Source organism: Salvelinus namaycush, chromosome 12, assembly GCF_016432855.1.
Source record: "Salvelinus namaycush isolate Seneca chromosome 12, SaNama_1.0, whole genome shotgun sequence".
Taxonomy (NCBI): domain Eukaryota; kingdom Metazoa; phylum Chordata; class Actinopteri; order Salmoniformes; family Salmonidae; genus Salvelinus; species Salvelinus namaycush.
In genome coordinates this window covers 6,315,984-6,338,064 of record NC_052318.1, presented here as the reverse complement: position 1 = coordinate 6,338,064, position 22,081 = coordinate 6,315,984, and the positions used below count along the sequence as shown (strand labels likewise).

Below are 22,081 nucleotides of genomic sequence, written 5' to 3'. Positions count from 1 at the left end.
AGGGTGAGTGAATGAGTTAACAATCCTGTGTCACAGACCCCCCCTCATCTCTCATCACCATGGCAACAGGGCCGGACAGGTGAGGCAGGGATGTCGTGAGGAGGACGTCTGAGATCTCACACACTGCATTATGCAGCACAGGCATGTGTTTCTGGTTTCACCTCCCAACACATACACACAGTACCCCCACGGACACACACACCTGGGTGCCTTGCTCTGCCAACCTGAGTTCCTCAACAGCAGTGTGAACTGTGACACAGGGCCTGTCTGTGAAGGTGGGCCCTGTCAGCCTGCTGCTGCTGCTGCTGAGGGCAGACATTATGACTAGCTAGGAGAAGGAGACACTGGCTGGCATACAACTGTGGGCTCACTGGGATGTGCCATGCATCAGCTGATCCTGGATTTGTTCTGTCCTGTCGCCTGGCTCTTTCCAGTGAAGCGCCAGAGGGGGGTCAGGGTCAACGGCAAATGGGGAGGCAATTTTGAAGATAATTCTTCCTCTAATGAGATCAGTGACTTGAGGGCAAAGCGAAGCAACTAGGAAAGCTGTAATGAGTTTGGGGATGAATGAATGGAGAATATCATTCAACTAAATATTTGTATTCCTCAGTAGGAAATGTAATGGTTTAAATCACTTACAGTAAAAAGCATTTATAAGTGCTAAGGCCATTGAATGAAAGGAAATTGGTGTTAGTTGGAATTTAGATACAGTAAGAAACCGTAATATGGATTCCTTTTTTTTAAAGAAATAATAGCACAGGCACATCAATAACTCGGACAGTTGTGAAGTTCACACAACAGACAGGCTACTCCAATATCTTATTATCCATGTTGTTCGCAAGCACAAACACAACCGCTGAGGGAGAGGCTCTTTTTTTTTTTTTTATCACCCTCTTGCCTATGAAGCCCCTAAATAAGATCTGGTGCAACCAATTACCTTCAGAAGTCACATAATGAGTTAAATAAAGTCCACCTGTGTGCAATCTCAGTGTCACATGATTTGTCACATGATCTCAGTATATATACACCTGTTCTGAAAGGCCCCAGAGTGTGCAACACCACTAAGCAAGGGGCACCACCAAGCAAGCGGCACTACGAAGACGAAGGAGCTCTCCAAACAGGTCAGGGACAAAGTTGTGGAGAAGTACAGATCAGGATTGGGTTATAAAACAATATCCAAAACTTTGAACATCCCACGGAGCACCATTAAATCCATTATCAAAAAATGGAAAGAATATGGCACCACAACAAACCTGCCAAGAGAGGGCCGCCCACCACAACTCACAGACCAGGCAAGGAGGGAGTTAATCAGAGAGGCAACAAAGAGACCAAAGATCACCCTGAAGGAGCTGCAAAGCTCCACAACGGAGATTGGAGTATCTGTCCATAGGACCACTTTGGGCTTTATGGAAGAGTGGCCAGAAAGAAATAAGCCAACACATTTGGTGTTCGCCAACAGGCATGTGGGAGACTCCCCAAACATATGGAAGAAGGTACTCTGGTCAGATGAGACTAAAATTGAGCTTTTTGGCCATCAAGGAAAATGCTATGTCTGGGGCAAACCCAACACCTCTCATCACCCCGAGAACACCATCCCCACAGTGAAGCATGGTGGTGGCAGCATCATGCTATGGGGATGTTTTTCATCGGCAGGGACTGGGAAACTGGTCAGAATTAAAGGAATGATGGATGGCGCTAAATAAATTATTGAGGGAAACCTGTTTCCAGAGATTTGAGACTGGGATGGAGGTTCACCTTCCAGCAGGACAATGACCCTAAGCATACTGCTAAAACAACACTCGGGCGGTTTAAGGGGAAACATTTGGAATGGCCTAGTCAAAGCCTAGACCTCAATACAATTGAGAATCTGTGGTATGACTTAAAGATTGCTGTACACAAGCGGAACCCATCCAACTTGAAGGAGCTGGAGCAGTTTTACCTTGAAGAATGAGCAAAAATCCCAGTGGCTAGAGGTGCCAAGCTTATAGTGACATACTCCAAGAGTATTATTATATAGGCCTATATTAATAATTATATAGTTAATATAAGTAGACATGCAATCTTAATTGACTGTAGAGCATATTAAGTACCCACAAGGTACTGGTGGCTGACAACACAATCGTCGTGGGACGAACGAGTGACGAATTTCCGGGCAAGGGCAGTCAATTTCAAATTAATTCCTTCCTCCCTCTCCCTGCAAGTGTAAACTCGTTAGACTTCATAATACGTCATCAGAAGTGTCCACTTGGCCTCCCGGGTGGCGCAGTGGTCTAGGGCACTGCATCGCAGTGCTAGCTGCGCCACCAGAGTCTCTGGGTTCGCGCCCAGGCTCTGTCGCAGCCGGCCGCGACCGGGAGGTCCGTGGGGCGACGCACAATTGGCATAGCATCGTCCGGGTTAGGGAGGGTTTGGCCGGTAGGGATATCCTTGTCTCATCGCGCTCCAGCGACTCCTGTGGCGGGCCGGGCGCAGTGTGCGCTAACCAAGGGGGCCAGGTACACGGTGTTTCCTCCGACACATTGGTGCGGCTGGCTTCCGGGTTGGAGGCGCGCTGTGTTAAAGAAGCAATGCGGCTTGGTTGGGTTGTGCTTCGGAGGACGCATGGCTTTCGACCTTCGTCTCTCCCGAGCCTGTACGGGAGTTGTAGCGATGAGACAAGATAGTAATTACTAGCGATTGGATACCACGAAAAATGGGATAAAAAAAAATATATTTTTTTAAATTAAAAAAGAAGAAAAAAAAGAAGTGTCCACTTAATTTGTGGGCTGAGGGTGTGTCCAGCCCCCCCCCCCCCCCACTGAGTATCTCTCGCCCAGATTCCAACTGCTGATTCATGTTTATTCATAAATACTGTAAATCTACCAAAGGTCTGTTAATTGCTCACTTGAATATATGCAAAATTCATGAAATATGCTGTCTAGTGCAGTCAAACAATATTCATGTATTGGCAATATGAGAGACTCACCTGGACTCTTCTTTTGAGGATGCTGAGATCTCTATACATGGATACAATATGTTCAGGAGGGACAGAAATAGATAGAGGGGTGGAGTTGCAGTTTACATCCAGAGTCGTATTCCAGCAAAACAACGTAAGGACTTGATGTTCAATGGATTAGAGGCACTATGGGTACAGGTGCATTGACCACATTTGAAACCTATAGTAGTTGGTTGCTGCTATAGGCCAACTAGTGCTGATGTGAAATATCTTGATGGAATTTGTTAAATGTTGGATAAGGTATCTGATGAAAATAGGAAAATATATTTTTGGGGAGACATGAATATTGATTTTTGAATATTGAATATTGTCCAATGAGAAAGAAATGTATTTCTGTTGCCAATGTATGTAACCTGACCCAAGTTATGACATCACCAACCAGAACGTTCACTGATAGGTCCGGTATCACATCATCAACTTGTATCGATCACATTTTTACTAACATGGCTGAACATTGTTCTAAAGCTGTATCAGTGGCATTAGGTGATCGTAATGTGGTTGCACTCACTAGGAAAACTAAAATACCAAGGCTGGCCCTAAAGTAATCTACCGCAGGTCCTACAGAGGGTTCAATCAGGACTCACTCACTAGGAAAACTAAAATACCAAGGCTGGCCCTAAGGTAATCTACCACAGGTCCTACAGAGGGTTCAATCAGGACTCACTCACTAGGAAAACTAAAATACCAAAGGCTGGCCCTAAGGTAATCTACCGCAGATCCTACAGAGGGTTCAATCAGGACTCACTCACTAGGAAAACTAAAATACCAAAGGCTGGCCCTAAGGTAATCTACCGCAGATCCTACAGGGGGTTTAATCAGGACTCATTTGTGGATGAGATTAAGAATGTGCAATGGTTAAAAGTGAAATGTCACTAAGTTTGTTTATGAAATGATTGATGAGTATAGCTGATAAGAATACCCCTTTAAGAAAATGCACTGTGAGGTCAAACGGTGCCCCATAGATTGATGAGGAGCTGAGAAATGTAATGATTCAACGTTATGATGCCAAAAAAGTACCACATAAATCTGGCACTCTGTTTGATAAGCAAAGATATTATAAATGAAGAAATCTTGTAACCAAGCTAAACAAAGGAAAGAAGAAGGGATTCTATCAGAACAAAATTGATGAAGTGAAGGGTGATGGGAAAAAACTGTGGAGAACGTTGAACGCTATTGTGGGTAGGAATTCGAACATGTCCGTCTCTTTTGTTGAATCAGAGGGTATATTTATTACAAAACCACACGACATCGCAAACTACTTTAATGAATATTTTACAGGCAAAGTGGACAAGTTGAGGAATGCTATGATTCCAACTGTCACGTTCTGACCATAGTTCTTTGGTATTTTCTTTGTTTTAGTGTGGTCAGGGCGTGAGTTGGGTGGGTAATCTATGTTTTCTATTTCTGTGTTGGTTTTCTGTGTTTGGCCTGATATGGTTCTCAATCAGAGGCAGCTGTCATTCGTTGTCCCTGATTGGGAACCATATTTAGGTAGCCTGTTTTCTGTTGGGTTTTGTGGGTGGTTGTTTTCAGTCTTTGTGAGTCTGCACCAGATAGAACTGTTTCGGTTTTCACTTTGTTGTTTTTGTATTTTGAGTTGTTCACTTCATTTAAATAAGATGAACAATTACCACGCTGCGCATTGGTCCTCCGATCCTTCAAACTTCTCCTCCTCAGACGAGGAGGAAGACGACAGCCGTTACACCAACTGATGACTCCATGTCATATCCCCTTATAAAAGATTGTATCATGAAGGAGAGGCAATGCAGGTTCAAATGTCACCAAGTAGAAGAAGAAGAGGTAGAAAGGATGCTGTTGTCTCCTTCGAATGACATGTCGCCTGGTACAGATCATCTAGACGCCAAATTGCTTAGAGTTACAGCTAACCAAATATCTACACCAATCTCTCATATTTTTAATAGGTGCTTGATGTATGGTGTGTCCCCAGAAGCCTGGAAAGACTCAAAGGTTCTTCCACTACCTAAGGATTAAAAAAATCACTGGTTCTAATGGTCGTCCTATAAGCTGGCTGCCTGTGTTAAGTAAATTATTGGAAAAAATTGTATCTGTACAAATCAAGGATTATTTCTCATGTAATGGTCTGATAACGGGTTTCCAGCATTCATACAAAGAAGGGCATTCTACGAGTACGGCCTTAGCACAAATGACAGATGATTGGTTAAAGAGTATGGATGACAGGAAGTTAGTTGGTGCAGTGTTGCTAGATTTCAGTGCTGCTTTTGATATAATTTATCATGAACTGTTACTAGGTAAACTCAAATGTTATGGTTTTAAGTCTGCAGCTCTATCCTGGATGGAAAGCTATCTATCCAGGAGAAGGCAAAAGGGTTCTTTAATGGTAGCTTTTCAAGCAGTAAAGATATACACTGTGGTGTTCCTCAAGGAAGCTGCCTAGGCCCACTTCTCTACTCTATCTTTACTAATGATTTACCATCAGTAATGAACAAAGCAAGAGTGGTCATGTATGCTGATGACTCAACAATGTATAGCGCAGCATCAGAATGTAATGAGCTAACAGATGTACTCAGCAGTGAACTAAGAATGGTGTCTGAGTGGGTTGATATGAACAAATTGGGATTGAACATTTCTAAAATTAAATGTATTGTATTTGGTTCAAGATATACACCTAGGTATTTGTAGTTGTCCACATATTCTAAGTCAGAACCGTCCAGAGGAGTGATGCTAGTCGGGCGAGCGCAGGCAGCGATCGGTTGAAGAACATGCATTTAGTTTTACTTGCATTTAAGAGCAGTTGGAGGCCACGGAAGGACTGTTGTATGGCATTGAAGCTCATCTGGAGGTTTGTTAACACCGTGTCCAAAGAAGGGCCAGAAGTATACAGAATGGTGTCGTCTGCGTAGAGGTGGATTAGAGAATCACCAGCAGCAAGAGCGACATCATTGATATATACAGAGAAAAGAGTCGGCCCGAGAATTGAACCCTGTGGTACCCCCATAAAGACTGCCAGAGGTCAGGACAAGAGGCCCTCCGATTTGACACACTGAACTCTATCTGAGAAATAGTTGGTGAACCAGGCGAGGCAGTCATTTGAGAAACCAAGGCTGTGCCGGTAAGAATGCGGTGATTGACAGAGTCGAAAGCCTTGGCCAGGTCGATGAAGACGGCTGCACAGTACTGTCTTTTATCGATGGCGGTTATGATATCGTTTAGGACCTTGAGCGTGGCTGAGGTGCACCCATGACCAGCTTGGAAACCAGATTGCATAGTGGAGAAGGTACGGTGAGATTCGAAATGGTCGGTGATCTGTTTGTTAACTTGGCTTTCGAAGACTTTAGAAAGGCAGGGCAGGATAGATATAGGTCTGTAACAGTTTGGGCCTAGAGTGTCTCCCCTTTTGAAGAGGGGGATGACCACAGCAGCTTTCCAATCTTTAGGGATCTCAGACGATACAAAAGAGAGGTTGAACAGGCTAGTAATAGTCGTTGCAACAATTGCGGCGGATAATTTTAGAAATTGAGGGTCCAGATCACTAGCCCAGCTGATGACTGGAAGTCTATAGGCACGGTAGCATCCCTTTAAGCACTACTGAACAAAAGAGACATTTGGGTGCCAAATGAATGGCTAATTTAGGTGAGAGGAGCCAAAAGATCTGTCTCACTGAAAAGACTCGTAATGCCCATTACTACAAGGGAAGATGTGCATTGAAACCTTCATCAAAGCAGTACTCTCTTGCTCAGTAACAAGCGATGGCTGAGAGTCAAGGTAACAATGCATGTCCAGAATACTTATAAGCTGATACTTTCTCCTGAGCTACTTTACTCTCGTGTGAAAAGTCAAAAACCATTGAGACAAAAGGAGTGTAATAACTAGCCGCTCCCTGGAGGAATCAAATCACATTTTAGTTGTCACATACACGTGTTTAGCAGAAGTTATTGCGTGTGTAGCGAAATTCTTGTGTTTCTAGCTCCAACTGTGCAGTAATATCTAACAATTTCACAACAATACTCACAATAAACACAAATCTAAAGTAAAGGAATGGAATTAAGAATATATAAATATTTGGAAGAGCAACGTCAGAGCGGCATAGACTAAGATACAGTAGAATAGTATAGAATACAGTATATGAGATGAGTAATGCAAAACTTGTAAACATTATAAAAGTAACTAGTGTTCCAGTATAAAAGTGGCCAGTGATTTCCATTCTATGTATATAGGGCCGCAGCCTCTTGTATCAAAATCAGATCCCTGTTGCGCTTTCTCTCTCGGCCAAGCTAGCTATGTTATTTTGTAGAATCTTGACAAGTTGTGAGTTATAGAAGCTCGACACATGTTCAGCAATGTGCAGTCCACAGTACACATTTGGTTACAGCACAAACTTCACTGCCTGGTAATAGCAATATAATGGTGTGTAGACCTAACAACATGTGATATACCAGTGACCTCGGGACACTGTTGCATTGGGAGGACCACCTCAAGGGACATAGAACAAAGGTACATTTTTGCCATGTGCATATGCAATGCAAACATGAAAGCAGATCAATACCGGTTATCTATGCAAGGAGCTATCACAGACTTATGTGTACATGTACAAGCCCCTACCCCTCAAACCTAAACTGAATCACACCACCTAAAATCACAACAACAACATCTGTAACATTAAACATCTGAAATCCCGACGCGGTGAGGAAATAACAGTGTGAAGTAACCACCTAAGGGGTCGCAGTTAAGAGCCAACCATTATATGAATACCCGTCTTTCTCATTCACAAAGCACTGGATTAAGCACATTATATACTACTGGAATGAACACGGTGGGCACATACTATCCATTAAATGATGTGCGTCAATGAGAGGAGATATGCAACTCTGGGTTATTATTGAATACAGTATAATTGTTGGACATGTCAATGAACCAGGAACCACCACCACTGTTAGTTATTTAAAGCAAGTTTCGGTGCAACTCCCCCATCCTCCTGCAGCTGCGAATTAAAAATGTCACGCTCCCCCACTTTAGAATGTCGACCCCAAGAAAATACGGATTAAATGAAACAGAATTAGGTTATATGATTGCAAAAATGTATCTGTGAACACAACAAAGCATCATTTGAGTTACAATATTTTATAACAGCATGTAACGTTATGATGTTCTGCATTCCTGAGACAAACAGTGACCCACATTTATTGTGTAGAAAGATAGCTATAGCTAGCATGCTAGCAGGATGTCTAACTACAACATTAAACGCCTTCATTCAAAACAGACAAAGGCAGTCATTTAACACGGAACAGTAAGCATTTTCAAGATCATCAAATGTTGCCTAAATAGCTAACTACTATTCGCATGAGGCCGGATGGGGCTATAGACGTGGCCGCCACGATGTTATAGGCGGCTGCAATAACGGGAAGACACAAGGGGGAACAAGGCGCATGAAGTCAGCGTGTAACCAAAAACCACCAATCATCGACCAAAAACCACCCCGAAGGTATGTAACTCATTTCTTACCTCCAGTTCCGTCAGAATTTTCGTTTAAACTGCCTGAAGAATCATGGTGACTACCCACACAACCACCCATGGATGTTTTAACTGCGCTACCCCCGCAGACCCCTCTTGTTTTCTTTCCCCTCTTGCTCAAGTCTTCCTCTCAGAATAGAAATTGAATGGGCGCGAGCATCAGCTGGGAAGAGGCGGAGAGAACACACATCACAAGGTGACCGCTTCTAAAAGAGAAAAGAAGGGGTACTGAGAGGGAGGAAATAGAGGTAAAGAATGGGCGGATGAGAAGGGAGGACGGGGAGAACACAACTCAGCATAGTGTAACTGAGATGAGAACAGTTTCTAGTATAATGCATTGTCCCCCATGCATACTAGGGCAATTTCAAGCACATGGGTGAAAATCAAATGTGAAATCAGATGTGAAACCATTATGTTCTATTCTATTCTGTTATTCTTTAGTTTACTATATAATGTTATACTCTATTCTACTCTATTCCACTCTTCTCTATCAAATTCTTTCCTTTATTATTGTGGTTCTAAAGGCTACACACCGCTGGGTTTTCAAATTCACCTTATGCAGACTAGTAATGCATGCTACTACTACTCATACTTTATACACTTTTAAATCTGTTTTTCCAGGAAAATGTTCCCAATTTAGATGATAAGTTTAGTTTTTCCTTGAATATACTGACTCTATTGCTATCGTTTTTATAGTTTAGTATTTCCTCTAATTTACTGACTCTAATACTACCGTATCCCAATACGTCCCAGAAGTGTAACATTGTGTGATCAGTATCTAGTGTCTACACCTTCACCAGTGTATAGGCATGCCCTCTTGGGTGTTGTGGCCACAGGCACGCACATCTTACAACTGCAAGACCTGGAGTTCCTTTTACATTATACTCTGGCGGCTAAAAGACAGCCAGCCCTAATAAGTAAATAAATTACTCAGTCATAGACTCAGCATGGGCCTTATCTTCAGCCTCATCGGATTTTCAAGCTGTTCTGTCTAATTTTGGCATGTTAAGATGTTAGGCATTTCCCCCCTAAAATGGAAGTAATCTTAACCTAATAATACATCAGTGGCTCTCTTCTCCAACTCTCTTCTCCAACTCTCTTCTCCAACTCTCTTCTCCAACTCTCTCCTCCAACTCTCTCCTCCAACTTTCTCACCATCTGAGTATGGATGAAAAACACAATAACAGCCACTTATTTCATCTTGTTTTAAAACACAATGACAGCCACTTATTCCATCTGGTTTTAAACACAATGACAGCCACTTATTTCATCTGGTTTTAAACACAATGACAGACACTTATTCCATCTGGTTTTAAAACACAATGACAGACACTTATTCCGTCTTGTTTGAAACACAATGACAGCCACTTATTCCATCTGGTTTTAAACACAATGACAGACACTTATTCCATCTTGTTTTAAACACAATGACAGACACTTATTCCATCCTGTTTTAAAACACAATGACAGCCACTTCTTCCATCTTGTTTTAATTGAGTGTTCACTGCTGCCCCATTGTGCATCAGAAGACCACTACAAGGACTTGACATCAGACCTACTAGCCTATTTCTTTAAAGGAGCAATCTGGAATTATAAATGAATGATATGTACCCATTGATTCTTGAAGACCATCTGTTATATCTGCTCCTGCCACGCCCTCTACTTCTCATTCTGTGTCTCCCTAACCTACCGCCACTCCCCCGGTACACTCTCCCTCTTCCTCTGTGTGTGTGTGTGTGATTGTGTGGGTGGAGACAGGTGTGCTGGAGGCAGAGCAGATCCCCACCAGCTGCAAACTGTTCCATAATCAAGAACTCTACAAATACTCAGCCCTGCCACTTCCACGCTGCCAGATCGTAACCTCTGTGCAGTCAGTCTGCGGTTTTATCTGTTTGTTCGTGCTGTGCCTGTTTTCCCTTGTCTGACGCTGTTTTCCTCTCTGCAACAGTTCTACCCACTCTGACTTTGGCCCCTGTCTCCAGTCCCACGTCTCGTCAGTCCTGCTACTCTGTCCTGGACCCCCCGCTCCACTGCGTCCTTGAATTCCTCTCCGGACCTGCTTACCCAGTCCCAACTCCCCTCGCTCCAGCCTCATCCTCCGCACCTGACTTTCTGCAGCCTGCCCGAGCTTCCCCTGGCCTGCACCCCATCGTCCCCCTGTGTTTCAATAAATAACTTGGTTACCTTATCCCAGTCTCCTCGTCTGAGTCTGCTCTTGGGTTCCGCTCCACATGACACCATCAGAACCCAAAATATAAGGTTGTTTTACTCCAATGTTTGTAAACAAACTAAATGTAAACACATACTATGGTTAAACATGGTTAAAACTGTCATTTTGATATCATGAATGGTCGGTCCTTGCATCCCTTAGCTTTTTCCCAAAACAGGGGTGGGGATAATGCTCTGTTATTGTTTCAACTGCTGATTGTTTGTTTTAAGGCATGGAAAATCAATGAAATATCCTGCAGGCTTTTAAATATAAAGGTCAGCATAATGTATGTCAGGAAATACTAATGCGGGAGACATGGATGCGCACAACTCCAACACCAAGTTTGCTGACGACACGACGTTGGTAGGTCTGATCATTGACGACGATGAGACCGTCTACAGAGAGGAGATCAGTGACCTGTCAGTGTGGTGCCAGAACAACAACCTCTCTTTCAATGTCAGCAAGACAAAGGAGCTGATCGTGGACTACAGGAAACGGAGGGCCGAGCACGCCCACATCCACATCGACGGGGTTGTAATGGAGCGGGTCCACAAAACTGTCCACAAAACTAAGGAATTAACATGGTCCACACACACCAACACAGTCGTGAAGAAGTTAGTTACAGACTGTTGTCTCTGCTACCGCACGGGAAGCGGTACCGGTGCACCAAGTCTGGAACCAACAGGACCCTGAACAGCATTTCCTGCTAAAATAAGCCTACTAAATAGTTAACCAATTAGCTACCCGGACTATCTACATTTACCCTCTTTGCACTAACTCTTTTGACTCATCACGTATGCTGCTGCTACTGTTTATTATCTATCCTGTTACCTAGGTACTTCACCTCTACCTATATGTACATATCTACCTCAATTACCTTGCACCCCTGCACATCGATTCGGTACTGGTACCCCGTGTATACAGCCAAGTTATCATTACTCATTGTGTATTTATTCCTTGTGTTATAATTGTTTCTATCTTTTTCTCTCTGCATTGTTGGTGAAGAACCCCGTAAGTAAGAATTTCACTGTTAGTCTACCTCAATTTACAAAGCAAATAACAGTTGATTTGATTTAGTACAACGTAATTACAACTACAGAAGCATGGAGCAGCCAGAGGCTGAGAAAGTAGGAGGAATCTAGAATAGTAAACTAGGAAAATCCTGGAGTGTTGGTTCAGTCTTCCAACCTTCTCTGAGCCAGGATCACCTGATTCTTTGCCGTAGCAACTAAAGAAAATAGATTGTTGAATTCACTGGGAGATTCCGTGTCAGAATTGGAATGTTGGGAACAATCCCAAAGCCCTGAAGAAGGCACAGTGACGCTGGAACTTTGGTGTTTTACCCAATAAATGACTGGGAGTTTATACATAGAGTGTGCGACTCTCTTTATTTATTGTTATAGCTTTCAGTTCATTCGAAGATTGTCAACACTTCTACACAAAATATTTATTTTTAAAAAGCTATGCTTTTTATAACACTTCTAAAACCAACACAACTGAGAGGATAATGTCAAATTCCTTGAAGTGACTTACACTACATGACCAAAAGTATGTGGACACATGCTCGTCGAATGTCTCATTCCAAAATTATAGCTGTTATAACAAGCCTCTACTCTTCTGGGAAGGCTTTCCACGAGATGTTGGAACATTGCTGCAGGGACTGGATCCCATTCAGCCACAAGAGCATTAGTGAGGTCGCTCACTGATGTTGGGCGATTAGGCCTGGCTCGCAATCAGCGTTCCAATTCATTCCAAAGGTGTTCGATGGGGTTAAGGTCAGGGCTCAGTGCAGGTCAGTCAAGTTCTTCCACATTGATCTCGACAAACCATTTCTGTATGGACCTCGCTTTGTGCACGGGGGCATTGTCATGCTGAAACAGGAAAGGGCCTTCCCTAAACTGTTGCCACAAAGTTGGATGCACAGAATAGTCTAGAATGTCATTGTATGCTGTAGCGTTAAGATTTCCCTTCACTGGAAGTAAGGGGCCCGAACCATGAAAAACAGCTCCAGACCATTATTTCTCCTCCACCAAACTTTACAGTTGGCACTATACATTCGGGCAGGTAGCGTTCTCCTGGCGTCCGCCAAACACAGAATCGTCCGTCGGACTGCCAGATGGTGAAGCGTGATTCATCACTCCAGAGAACGCGTTTCCACAGCTCCAAAATCCAATGGCGGCACCACTCCAGGCGACTCTTGGCATTGCGCATGGTGATCTTAGGCTTGTATGCGGCTGCTCGACCATGGAAACCCATTTCATGAAGCTCCCAACGAACAGTTCTTGTGCTGATGTTGCTTCCAGAGACAGTTTGGAGCTCAGTAGCGTGTGTTGCAACCGAGGACAGACGATTTCTACGCACTACGCGCTTCAGCACTCGGCGGTCCCGTTCTGTGAGCTTGTGTGACCTACCACTTCGCGGCTGAGCCGATGTTGCTCCTATATGTTTCCACTTCACAATAACAGCACTTACAGTTGACCGGGGCAGCTCGAGCAGAGCAGAAATTTTACTAACTGACTTGGTGGAAAGGTGGCTTCCTATGATGGTGCCACATTTAAAGTCACTGAGCTCTCCAGTAAAGCCATTCTACTGCCAATGTTTGTCTATGGAGATGGCATGGCTGTATGTCTGATTTTATACATTTGTCAGCAACGGGTATGGCTGAAATAGCAAAATCCACTAATTTCAAAGGGTGTCCACATACGTTTGTATATGAACTCAGCCAAAAAATAAACATCCTCTCATTGTCAACTGCGTTTTATTTTCATCAAACTTAACATGTGTAAATATTTGTGTGAACATAACAAGATTCAACAAGTGAGACATAAACTGAACAAGTTCCACAGACATGTGACTAACAGAAATGGAATAATGTGTCCCTGAACAAAGGGGGGGTCAAAATCAAAAGTAACAGTCAGTATCTGGTGTGGCCACCAGCTGTATCTCCTCCTCATGGACTGCACCAGATTTGCCAGTTCTTGCTGTGAGATGTACCACACTCTTCCACCAAGGCACCTGCATGTTCCCGGACATTTCTGGGGGGAATGGCCCTAGCCCTCATCCTCCGATCCAACAGGTCCTAGACGTGCTCAATGGGATTGAGATCCGGGCTCTTCGCTGGCCATGGCAGAACACTGACATTCCTGTCTTGCAGGAAATCACGCACAGAACGAGCAGTATGGCTGGTGGCATTGTCATGCTGGAGGGTCATGTCTGGATGAGCCTGCAGGAAGGGTACCACATGAGGGAGGAGGATGTCTTCCCTGTAACGCACAGCGTTGAGATTGCCTGCAATGACAACAAGCTCAGTCCGATGATGCTGTGACACACCGCCCCAGACCATGACGGACCATCCACCTCAAAAATCGATCCCGCTCCAGAGTACAGGCCTCGGTGTAACGCTCATTCCTTCGACGATAAACGCGAATCTAACCATCACCCCTGGTGAGACAACTCGACAGTGAAGAGCACTTTTTGCCAGTCCTGTCTGGTCCAGTGACGGTGGGTTTGTGCCCATAGGCGAAGTTGTTGCCAGTGATGTCTGGTGAGGACCTGCCTTACAACAGGCCTACAAGCCCTCAGTCCAGCCTCTCTCAGCCTATTGCGGACCGTCTGATCACTGATGGAGGGATTGTGCGTTCCTGGTGTAACTCGGGCAGTTGTTGTTGCCATCCTGTACCTGTCCCGCAGGTGTGATGTTCGGATGTACCGATCCTGTGCAGGTGTTGTTACACGTGGTCTGCCACTGCGAGGATGATCAGCTGTCCGTCCTGTCTCCCTGTAGCGCTGTCTTAGGCGTCTCACAGTACGGACATTGCAATTTATTGCCCTGGCCACATCTGCAGTCCTTATGCCTCCTTGCAGCATGCCTAAGGCACGTTCACGCAGATGAGCAGGGACCCTGGGCATCTTTCTTTTGGTGTTTGTCAGAGTCAGTAGAAAGGCCTTTTTTGTGTCCTAAATTTTCATAACTGTGACCTTAATTGCCTACCCACTGTAAGCTGTTAGTGTCTTAACGACCGTTCCACAGGTGCATGTTCATTAATTGTTTATTGTTCATTGAACAAGTATGGGAAACAGTGTTTAAACCCTTTACAATAAAGATCTGTGAAGTTATTTGGATTTTTATGAATTATCTTTGAAAGACAGGGTCCTGAAAAAGGGAGGTTTCTTTTTTGCTGAGTTTATGTACTGTATGTTTACTCTCTTTAGAGGTGACGCGTTCAGAATTAACAGCAGTGAACAGAAATTATGTTCCCAAGGTTTATTTAAAACCAAATACTTTTAGACTTTTACTCAAGTAATATTTTACTGGGTGACTTTCATTTTCTATAAAGGTATCTTTACTTTTACTCAAGTATGACACTTGGGTACTTTTTCCACCAATGGATGTATCAGACCTGGGCACTTTATTTAGGAGACAATAAATCATATTGTTGTGTCTGCTCATGATGCAAATGCAGTCGGCATTTCTTCAGCTGCAAAGATAACGCCTCCACTCAACTTAAACAACAACCCCTCCATTACCACAGAAAGTACAAATCTTCTGTTCCCAGTGCCAGTGGACATTTTACACCAAATCTGTGATTTTTGCTTCTGTATTTGTATTTATTATGGATCCCCACTAGCTACTGCCAAGGCAGCTACTCTTCCTGGGGTCCAGAAAAATTAAGGCAGTTTATACAATTATGATTAAGATCAGTACATGGAAGCGATTCTGAATCTGCTATATGGCGCCCTCTTGTGTGTGTCCTGAGGCAAACACTGGTGATAGAGTTATCTGCATGTCTGTCTCGTCTATGTAAAGAGAAACCTGGATTGATGGATGACAAAAACCTGGATTAAAACGAAAATATCTCAAGAATGTTGTATTTCAGCTGAAACTCATTGAAGTGACAGAATACAGAATACCAAGTGAGAATACAGAATACCAAGTGAGAATACAGAATACCAAGTGAGAATACAGAATACCAAGTAATCCTTGTAGAAGTGAAACAATGGACAACAGTTGGAACCCTGGCCTCAAAGGATAACTGATACCATATTTCACAGATTAAAAAGTCCAGAAAACCCCAATGAATTACAAGATTACATGATTAGACCCTGATATTTCTTACAGCCCGGTGAAACTGTAGCCTATTTGAGAAGGAAAGGTATAAACCATAGACATGCTGTGGCTCAATGGCATGTTGTGTCTGTCTGGCTTTATGAACCATATCCTGTCACATTCATATGGTATAAGTGTTCATAGAACCACAAGCAGAATCCCTTCAGAGAAATCAAAGATGGTCATCACTGTTTATTGACTTTATAGTGAGACATAGGCACCAAAATAAGAATCTATAGGAAATATGCTTTCTAAACAGCAGATGGCAGCAGAGTGTTGGAGTTGGCTAGACCTGAGACAGGTGATTGCGTTTGTCTTTCTTCTTCCCTGTTAGTAGAGGAGAGGAAAATGTACACATCTTTGTCGTCCATAATTTGAAGAGAATGTCTGTCTAGTCCTATAGAAATAAGGATGTACTGAACAGTGTGGTTCAATCCTAGAGGGACAGAGAGACGGAGGTTAAAGACACTTTGTCATTCACACGTATTGATCAGTTCCACTTTAACCACAATCTCAAAGTAACCATTAACTACAAACCTCTTCTCAGTTGATGATTAACACATAATCAATGGAAGTGTTGATTTGAGACCTTTCAGCGTTTAAGGAGACGTGAGGCTCTTTGCTGCTGCTGTTCAGACAGCCTATACGTGTTTACCAGTCCATAAAAGCTTGACAGTCAGAGCCGGCGTCTTGTTCCAATTTGATAGTCCTCTCATTGATTTACCATTATCCCTGCAAAACGCGTCTCAGCCAGGCCAGAGCACTACGCTGCCATATTGATCTCTTGTGTGTGTCCAAATAAATATATGGATGGGAGTGTATGCCGTAATGCCTCGGCCGAAGAACTTCTAGGAACGATTTGTGTTAGGCAGTGTTCACAGAACTGTAACCTCCTTTTCCAGCAGCCCAGAGAGAGAGAGAGACACTTGTATCAAACTGAAAAAAAGGTACACATGACAATCAGAGGTGATTATCATCATGATGCTCATTACTATGACACTCAGAAGATTGCTAATGTCATCCTGTTCTAAAACCTCATGCTTGATCTTTGGTACATAATAAGAATTCAGCATTCAGTCCTTTTAATCAGTACGTGACTCATTTTCTTATTCTCATCATATCCTCACTGCCTGTCAATCTCTTCCTTTTTTTTTTTTTTTTTTTGCATATTCATATCCAAAGACATTATGGGAAGCACCAGTTTCAGTTGTATTGAGATGTGTGTGAGTAGCGTGTATCAGGTCCCTGGGTTCAGGAGCTGAGGGCTCATGCCCATTATGTCAGTTAATCACCTTCTGTATTATGATGAATGGCTGAATGAGTGTGGATAATGGGACGAGGTCCCCTCAGGGGGCAGTTGATGTGACTAGGTCTCTGTTACACACCAAGAGTTTTACTGTTTTCAGTATTACTCCTGAGCCCAGAGGAGAAATAATAGTCAGTCATTAACCTTCACAAAGACCACTGACATCTCATTTTGTGAATAGCTGTGACATTATTTAGAGGACTAGGGAAACAAAAGAGCTCAAAGAAAACAAAGTCCAGCCAATTGGATATAGATTCTAGCCATTACATAAAGCAAGACAGGAAGTGAAAGTAGAAGAAGAGAGGTGAGTAGCAGCGGTCCTCTGTAGCTCATTTGGTAGGGTATGGTCCTTTAGCGCTTGCAATGACAGGATAGTTGGTTCAGTTCCAGGGATCATCCATACATAATGTGTTACGCATTACTCTAAGTTGCTTTGGATGAAATTGTCTGCTAAATGGCTTATATTATTATTATATAGCCTAGTTGTTGAAGCCATAGGGTGTAGTCATGTATTGGCCAAATGGCCAGAGATCATAGTAACTGAACTGAATCTCCTACATGCTGAGACAACTACAGGATCCAATGCTGTTTAGCTTTGCTTTCATTTCCCCTGTGAACGACTGTGGGCAAAGCACAGTGTTTGAATTATGTAGTCATCCTGTGATCCAATCCTTTGTGTACATTATCCTGACCATGTAGACTAGGCCTAAAGTAAATGTCCTTATCTTTTGGTTGCCATTTTCCATCATTGGTTTTGAAGCTCTTGAAAGTATACAGGTCGTGTAGTCATTTGGTTGTACAAAACCACTGCCACCCAGCAGCAAAACACCTGTTGTGTCAGACAATTTCAGTGTCCCTGTGGTGAAAATAAGGCCCTACATCACTTCTCATTTATTCACCGTCTTCCTGCAGAACGGTTAGGATCCTCAGTGAGAGAGAGCAGATTCCTTCTCTCCTTCAGTCAGCCAGATCGCACCAGAGACGAGGGAGAGAGATAGTGAGACAAAAAGAAAAAATATACCTACCTCGGCCTAAACATGAGGATCACGGGTAACAAACACAAATCTGTGAACGATCTGAGAGACAAGGCAAGAACGTCCTTCTACGCCATCAAAAGGAACATAAAATTCAACATCTGGCAAAAATACTTAAATCAGTTATAGAACCCATTTGCACTATATGGTTGTGAGGTCTGGGGTCCGCTCACCAACCAATAATTCACAAAATGGGACAAACACCACATTGAGACTCTGCATGCAGAATTCTGCAAAAATATCCTCAGTCTACAACGTAAAACACGAAATAATGCATGCAGAGCAGAATCAAGACGATACCCGCTAATGATCAAAATCCAGAAAATAACTTTTAAATTCTACAACCACCTAAAAGGAAGTGTTTACCTTCCACAACAAAGCCGTCGCCTACAGAGAGATTAACCTAGAGAAGAGTCCCTTAAGCATGGTCCTTGGGCTCTGTTCACAATTAGACCCAACCAAATGATGAGAATTATATGACACGTTGGAAAGAATTTACCAAAAAACGAAGCAAACTGGAATGCTATTTGGCCCTAAACAGAGAGTACACAGTGGCAGAAAACCTGACCATTGTGACTGACAAAAAATGAAGGAAAGCTTTGACCAGCACGTCTCAAGGTATGACCCAGATGCAGACAACGTCGATTTAACAACAGTTTATTAATCCAACCGGGGCAGGCAAAATACAGGTCAAGGACAGGCAGGGGTCAATAATCGAGATAGGTGGACACTCCCGTCAGAGATGTTACCCAGAAAGGGGATGGTGGAGCGATGGAACTCACACTTCTCCGCCTTCAAAAACAGCTGATTCTCCAGAAGGCATTGAAGAACCTGCCTGACGTGGAGCACATGTTCTTGGGGAGAGCGGGAGAAGACGAGGATGTCATCAATGTAGACGAAGACGAACCGGTTCAACATGTCGCGGAGAACATAATTTACCAGAGCCTGGAACACAGCAGGGGCATTGGTGAGGCCAAAAGGCATGACCAGATTCTCGTAGTGGCCGCTGGCCGTGTTGAAGGCGGTCTTCCACTCGTCCCCCTCTCGTATCCACACCAGGTGGTAGGCGTTCCGTAGATCCAGCTTGGAAAACACGGCGGCTCCCTGGAGCGGCTCGAAGGCCGAGGAATTAAGTGGTAGGTTCTTAACAGTAATGTCATTGAGTCCCCGATAGTCAATGCACGGGCGCAGGGTCTTGTCCTTTTTCTCCACAAAAAACAACCCTGCGGCGGTAAAGGGACGGATAAATCCTGCAGCTAGGGAGTCCCCAATGTAGATCTCCATAGCCTTGGTCTCCGGTCCCGACAGAGAGTACAGACGTCCCCGAGGCAGCGTGGTGCTAAGGAGAAGGTCAATCCCGCAGTCATAGGGTCGGTGCGGCGGTAGCGAATTCTCTCCCTCCATCATTCCAGTAATCACCCATCGATGCGGATGATCAACGCGATGAGGGAATTGAGATCTGTAGGTAACTTCCGAGGAGCAAGCTCGTCCTTGACCTCCTCCGAGACGCCGTGCAGGAACATATCGAACAGAGCTTCCTGGTCCCAAGCACTCTACCCAAATCCATCGCATAGTCTGCCACACTGCGAGAGTCCTGCCGAAGCTGGATTAGCTTCCGGGCAGCTTCTCTCCCAGAAAATGGGGCATCAAAAATCTTCTTCACCTCTCCCACGAACCCCTCCAAACTAACACATATAACCCCTCCAAACTAACTACAGCAGTAGCCCATGTGAGAGCCCTCTCGGACATCAGCGTGATGAGGTAGGCTATCTTAGAGCAATCTGAGGGGAAAGAGGAGGGCTGAAGTTCGAAGACGAGGGCACTGAGCCAGAAACGCCTGACAGGTGCTCGGCTCTCCATTGAAGCGTTCCGGGGAGGTAAGCGGAGCTCCCGAAAAGATGGTGTGACCGATGAGACGACGCTGCTAGCAGCTGAGTTACTGAGGGGCTGTGGGGGTGCCACCATGGTAGGCAACCCAGACAACTTCGGATTGCTCCAGCAAAATGTCCAATGCCCAGTCATGGCGTTCAGCGGTAGCGAATTCTCTCCCTCCATCATTCCAGTAATCACCCATCGATGCGGATGATCAACGCGATGAGGGAATTGAGATCTGTAGGTAACTTCCGAGCAGCAAGCTCGTCCTTGACCTCCTCCGAGACGCCGTGCAGGAACATATCGAACAGAGCTTCCTGGTCCCAAGCACTCTACCCAAATCCATCGCATAGTCTGCCACACTGCGAGAGTCCTGCCGAAGCTGGATTAGCTTCCGGGCAGCTTCTCTCCCAGAAAATGGGGCATCAAAAATCTTCTTCACCTCTCCCACGAACCCCTCCAAACTAACACATATAACCCCTCCAAACTAACTACAGCAGTAGCCCATGTGAGAGCCCTCTCGGACATCAGCGTGATGAGGTAGGCTATCTTAGAGCAATCTGAGGGGAAAGAGGAGGGCTGAAGTTCGAAGACGAGGGCACTGAGCCAGAAACGCCTGACAGGTGCTCGGCTCTCCATTGAAGCGTTCCGGGGAGGTAAGCGGAGCTCCCGAAAAGATGGTGTGACCGATGAGACGACGCTGCTAGCAGCTGAGTTACTGAGGGGCTGTGGGGGTGCCACCATGGTAGGCAACCCAGACAACTTCGGATTGCTCCAGCAAAATGTCCAATGCCCAGTCATGGCGTTCAGCCAACGTTTGGACCCCCTCCATAAGGCCATGAAGTAATTCCTTGTGCCTAACGATGATGGCTTCTTGGGAGGAGATGGCATTGCGCAGCTGGCCCAGGTCTGCTGGGTCAGTCATGGCCAGTTTGTAATATAACTTTTCAAGGTAAGACCCAGATGTAGACAACGTCGAATTAACTAGAGAACAGGAACAATCAAGAGACAGGAACAGAGGGGAAAACGCTGGTATGCTTGACGAAAGAAAACAAACTGGCAACAGACAAACAGAGAACACAGAAAAAAATACACAGGGGATAATGGGGAAGATGGGCGACACCTGGAGGGGGGTGGAGACAATCACAAAGACAGGTGAAACAGATCAGGTTGTGACATTGACTATGTACAGACTCAGTGAGCATAGCCTTGCTATTGAGAGAGGCTGCCGTAGGTAGACTTGGCTCTCAAGAGAAGACAGGCTATGTGCACACTGACCACAAAATTAGGTGGAAACTGAGCTGCATTTCCTAAACTTCTGCCAAATGTATGACCATATTCGAGACATAATTCCATCAGATTGCACAGACCCACTAAGAATTCAAAAACAAATTAAATGTTGGTTAACTCCCATACCTATTAGATGAAATACCACAGTGTATTAAGGCACAAGGCGAGACCCAGATGCAGACACAGGAGGCAGATGGTTGGAGTCTTACAATGATTAATAATCCAAAGGGGTAGGCAAGAGAATGGTCGTGTACAGGCAAAAAGGTCAAAACCAGATCAGAGTCCAGGAAGTACAGAGTGGCAGACAGGCTCCTGGTCAAGGCAGGCGGGTACAGAATCCAGAAACAGGCAAGGGTCAAAACGGGGAGGACTATAAAAAGGAGAATAGCAAAAGGAGTTCGGGAAAAACACACTGGTTGAATTGACTGAACATACAAGACGAACTGGCACAGAGAGTCAGGAAACACAGGGATAAATACACTGGGGAAAATAAGTGACACCTGTAGGGGGTGGAGACAATCACAGGAACAGGTAAAACAGATCAGGGCGTAACACAGTGTGCCATCACAGCAGCAAGATTTGTGACCTGTTGCCACAAGGAAAGGGCAACCAGTAAAGAACTTAAACTATTTGCACATTGAAGCAACACAAAACATAGCCATAATATGACATTTGAAATGTCTCTATTCCTTTGAAACTTAGGTGAATGAAATGTTTACTGTTAATTTCTGATTGTTTATTTCACTTTTGTTTATTATCTATTTAACTTGCTTTGGCA

General features: G+C 44.3%; 1 protein-coding gene across 1 annotated transcript in view; it reads right to left on the bottom strand.

The window, feature by feature from the left end:
• ubtd2 (ubiquitin domain containing 2) overlaps positions 1-8,688 on the bottom strand; it is a 61,931-nt gene extending 53,243 nt beyond the window's left edge. The window contains exon 1 of the mRNA XM_039004593.1: positions 8,477-8,688. Coding sequence (XP_038860521.1) covers positions 8,477-8,546 — 70 coding nt within the window. The 5' untranslated portion in view covers positions 8,547-8,688. The remainder of the gene's footprint in view (positions 1-8,476) is intronic.
• Between the last annotated feature and the right edge of the window lie 13,393 nt (positions 8,689-22,081).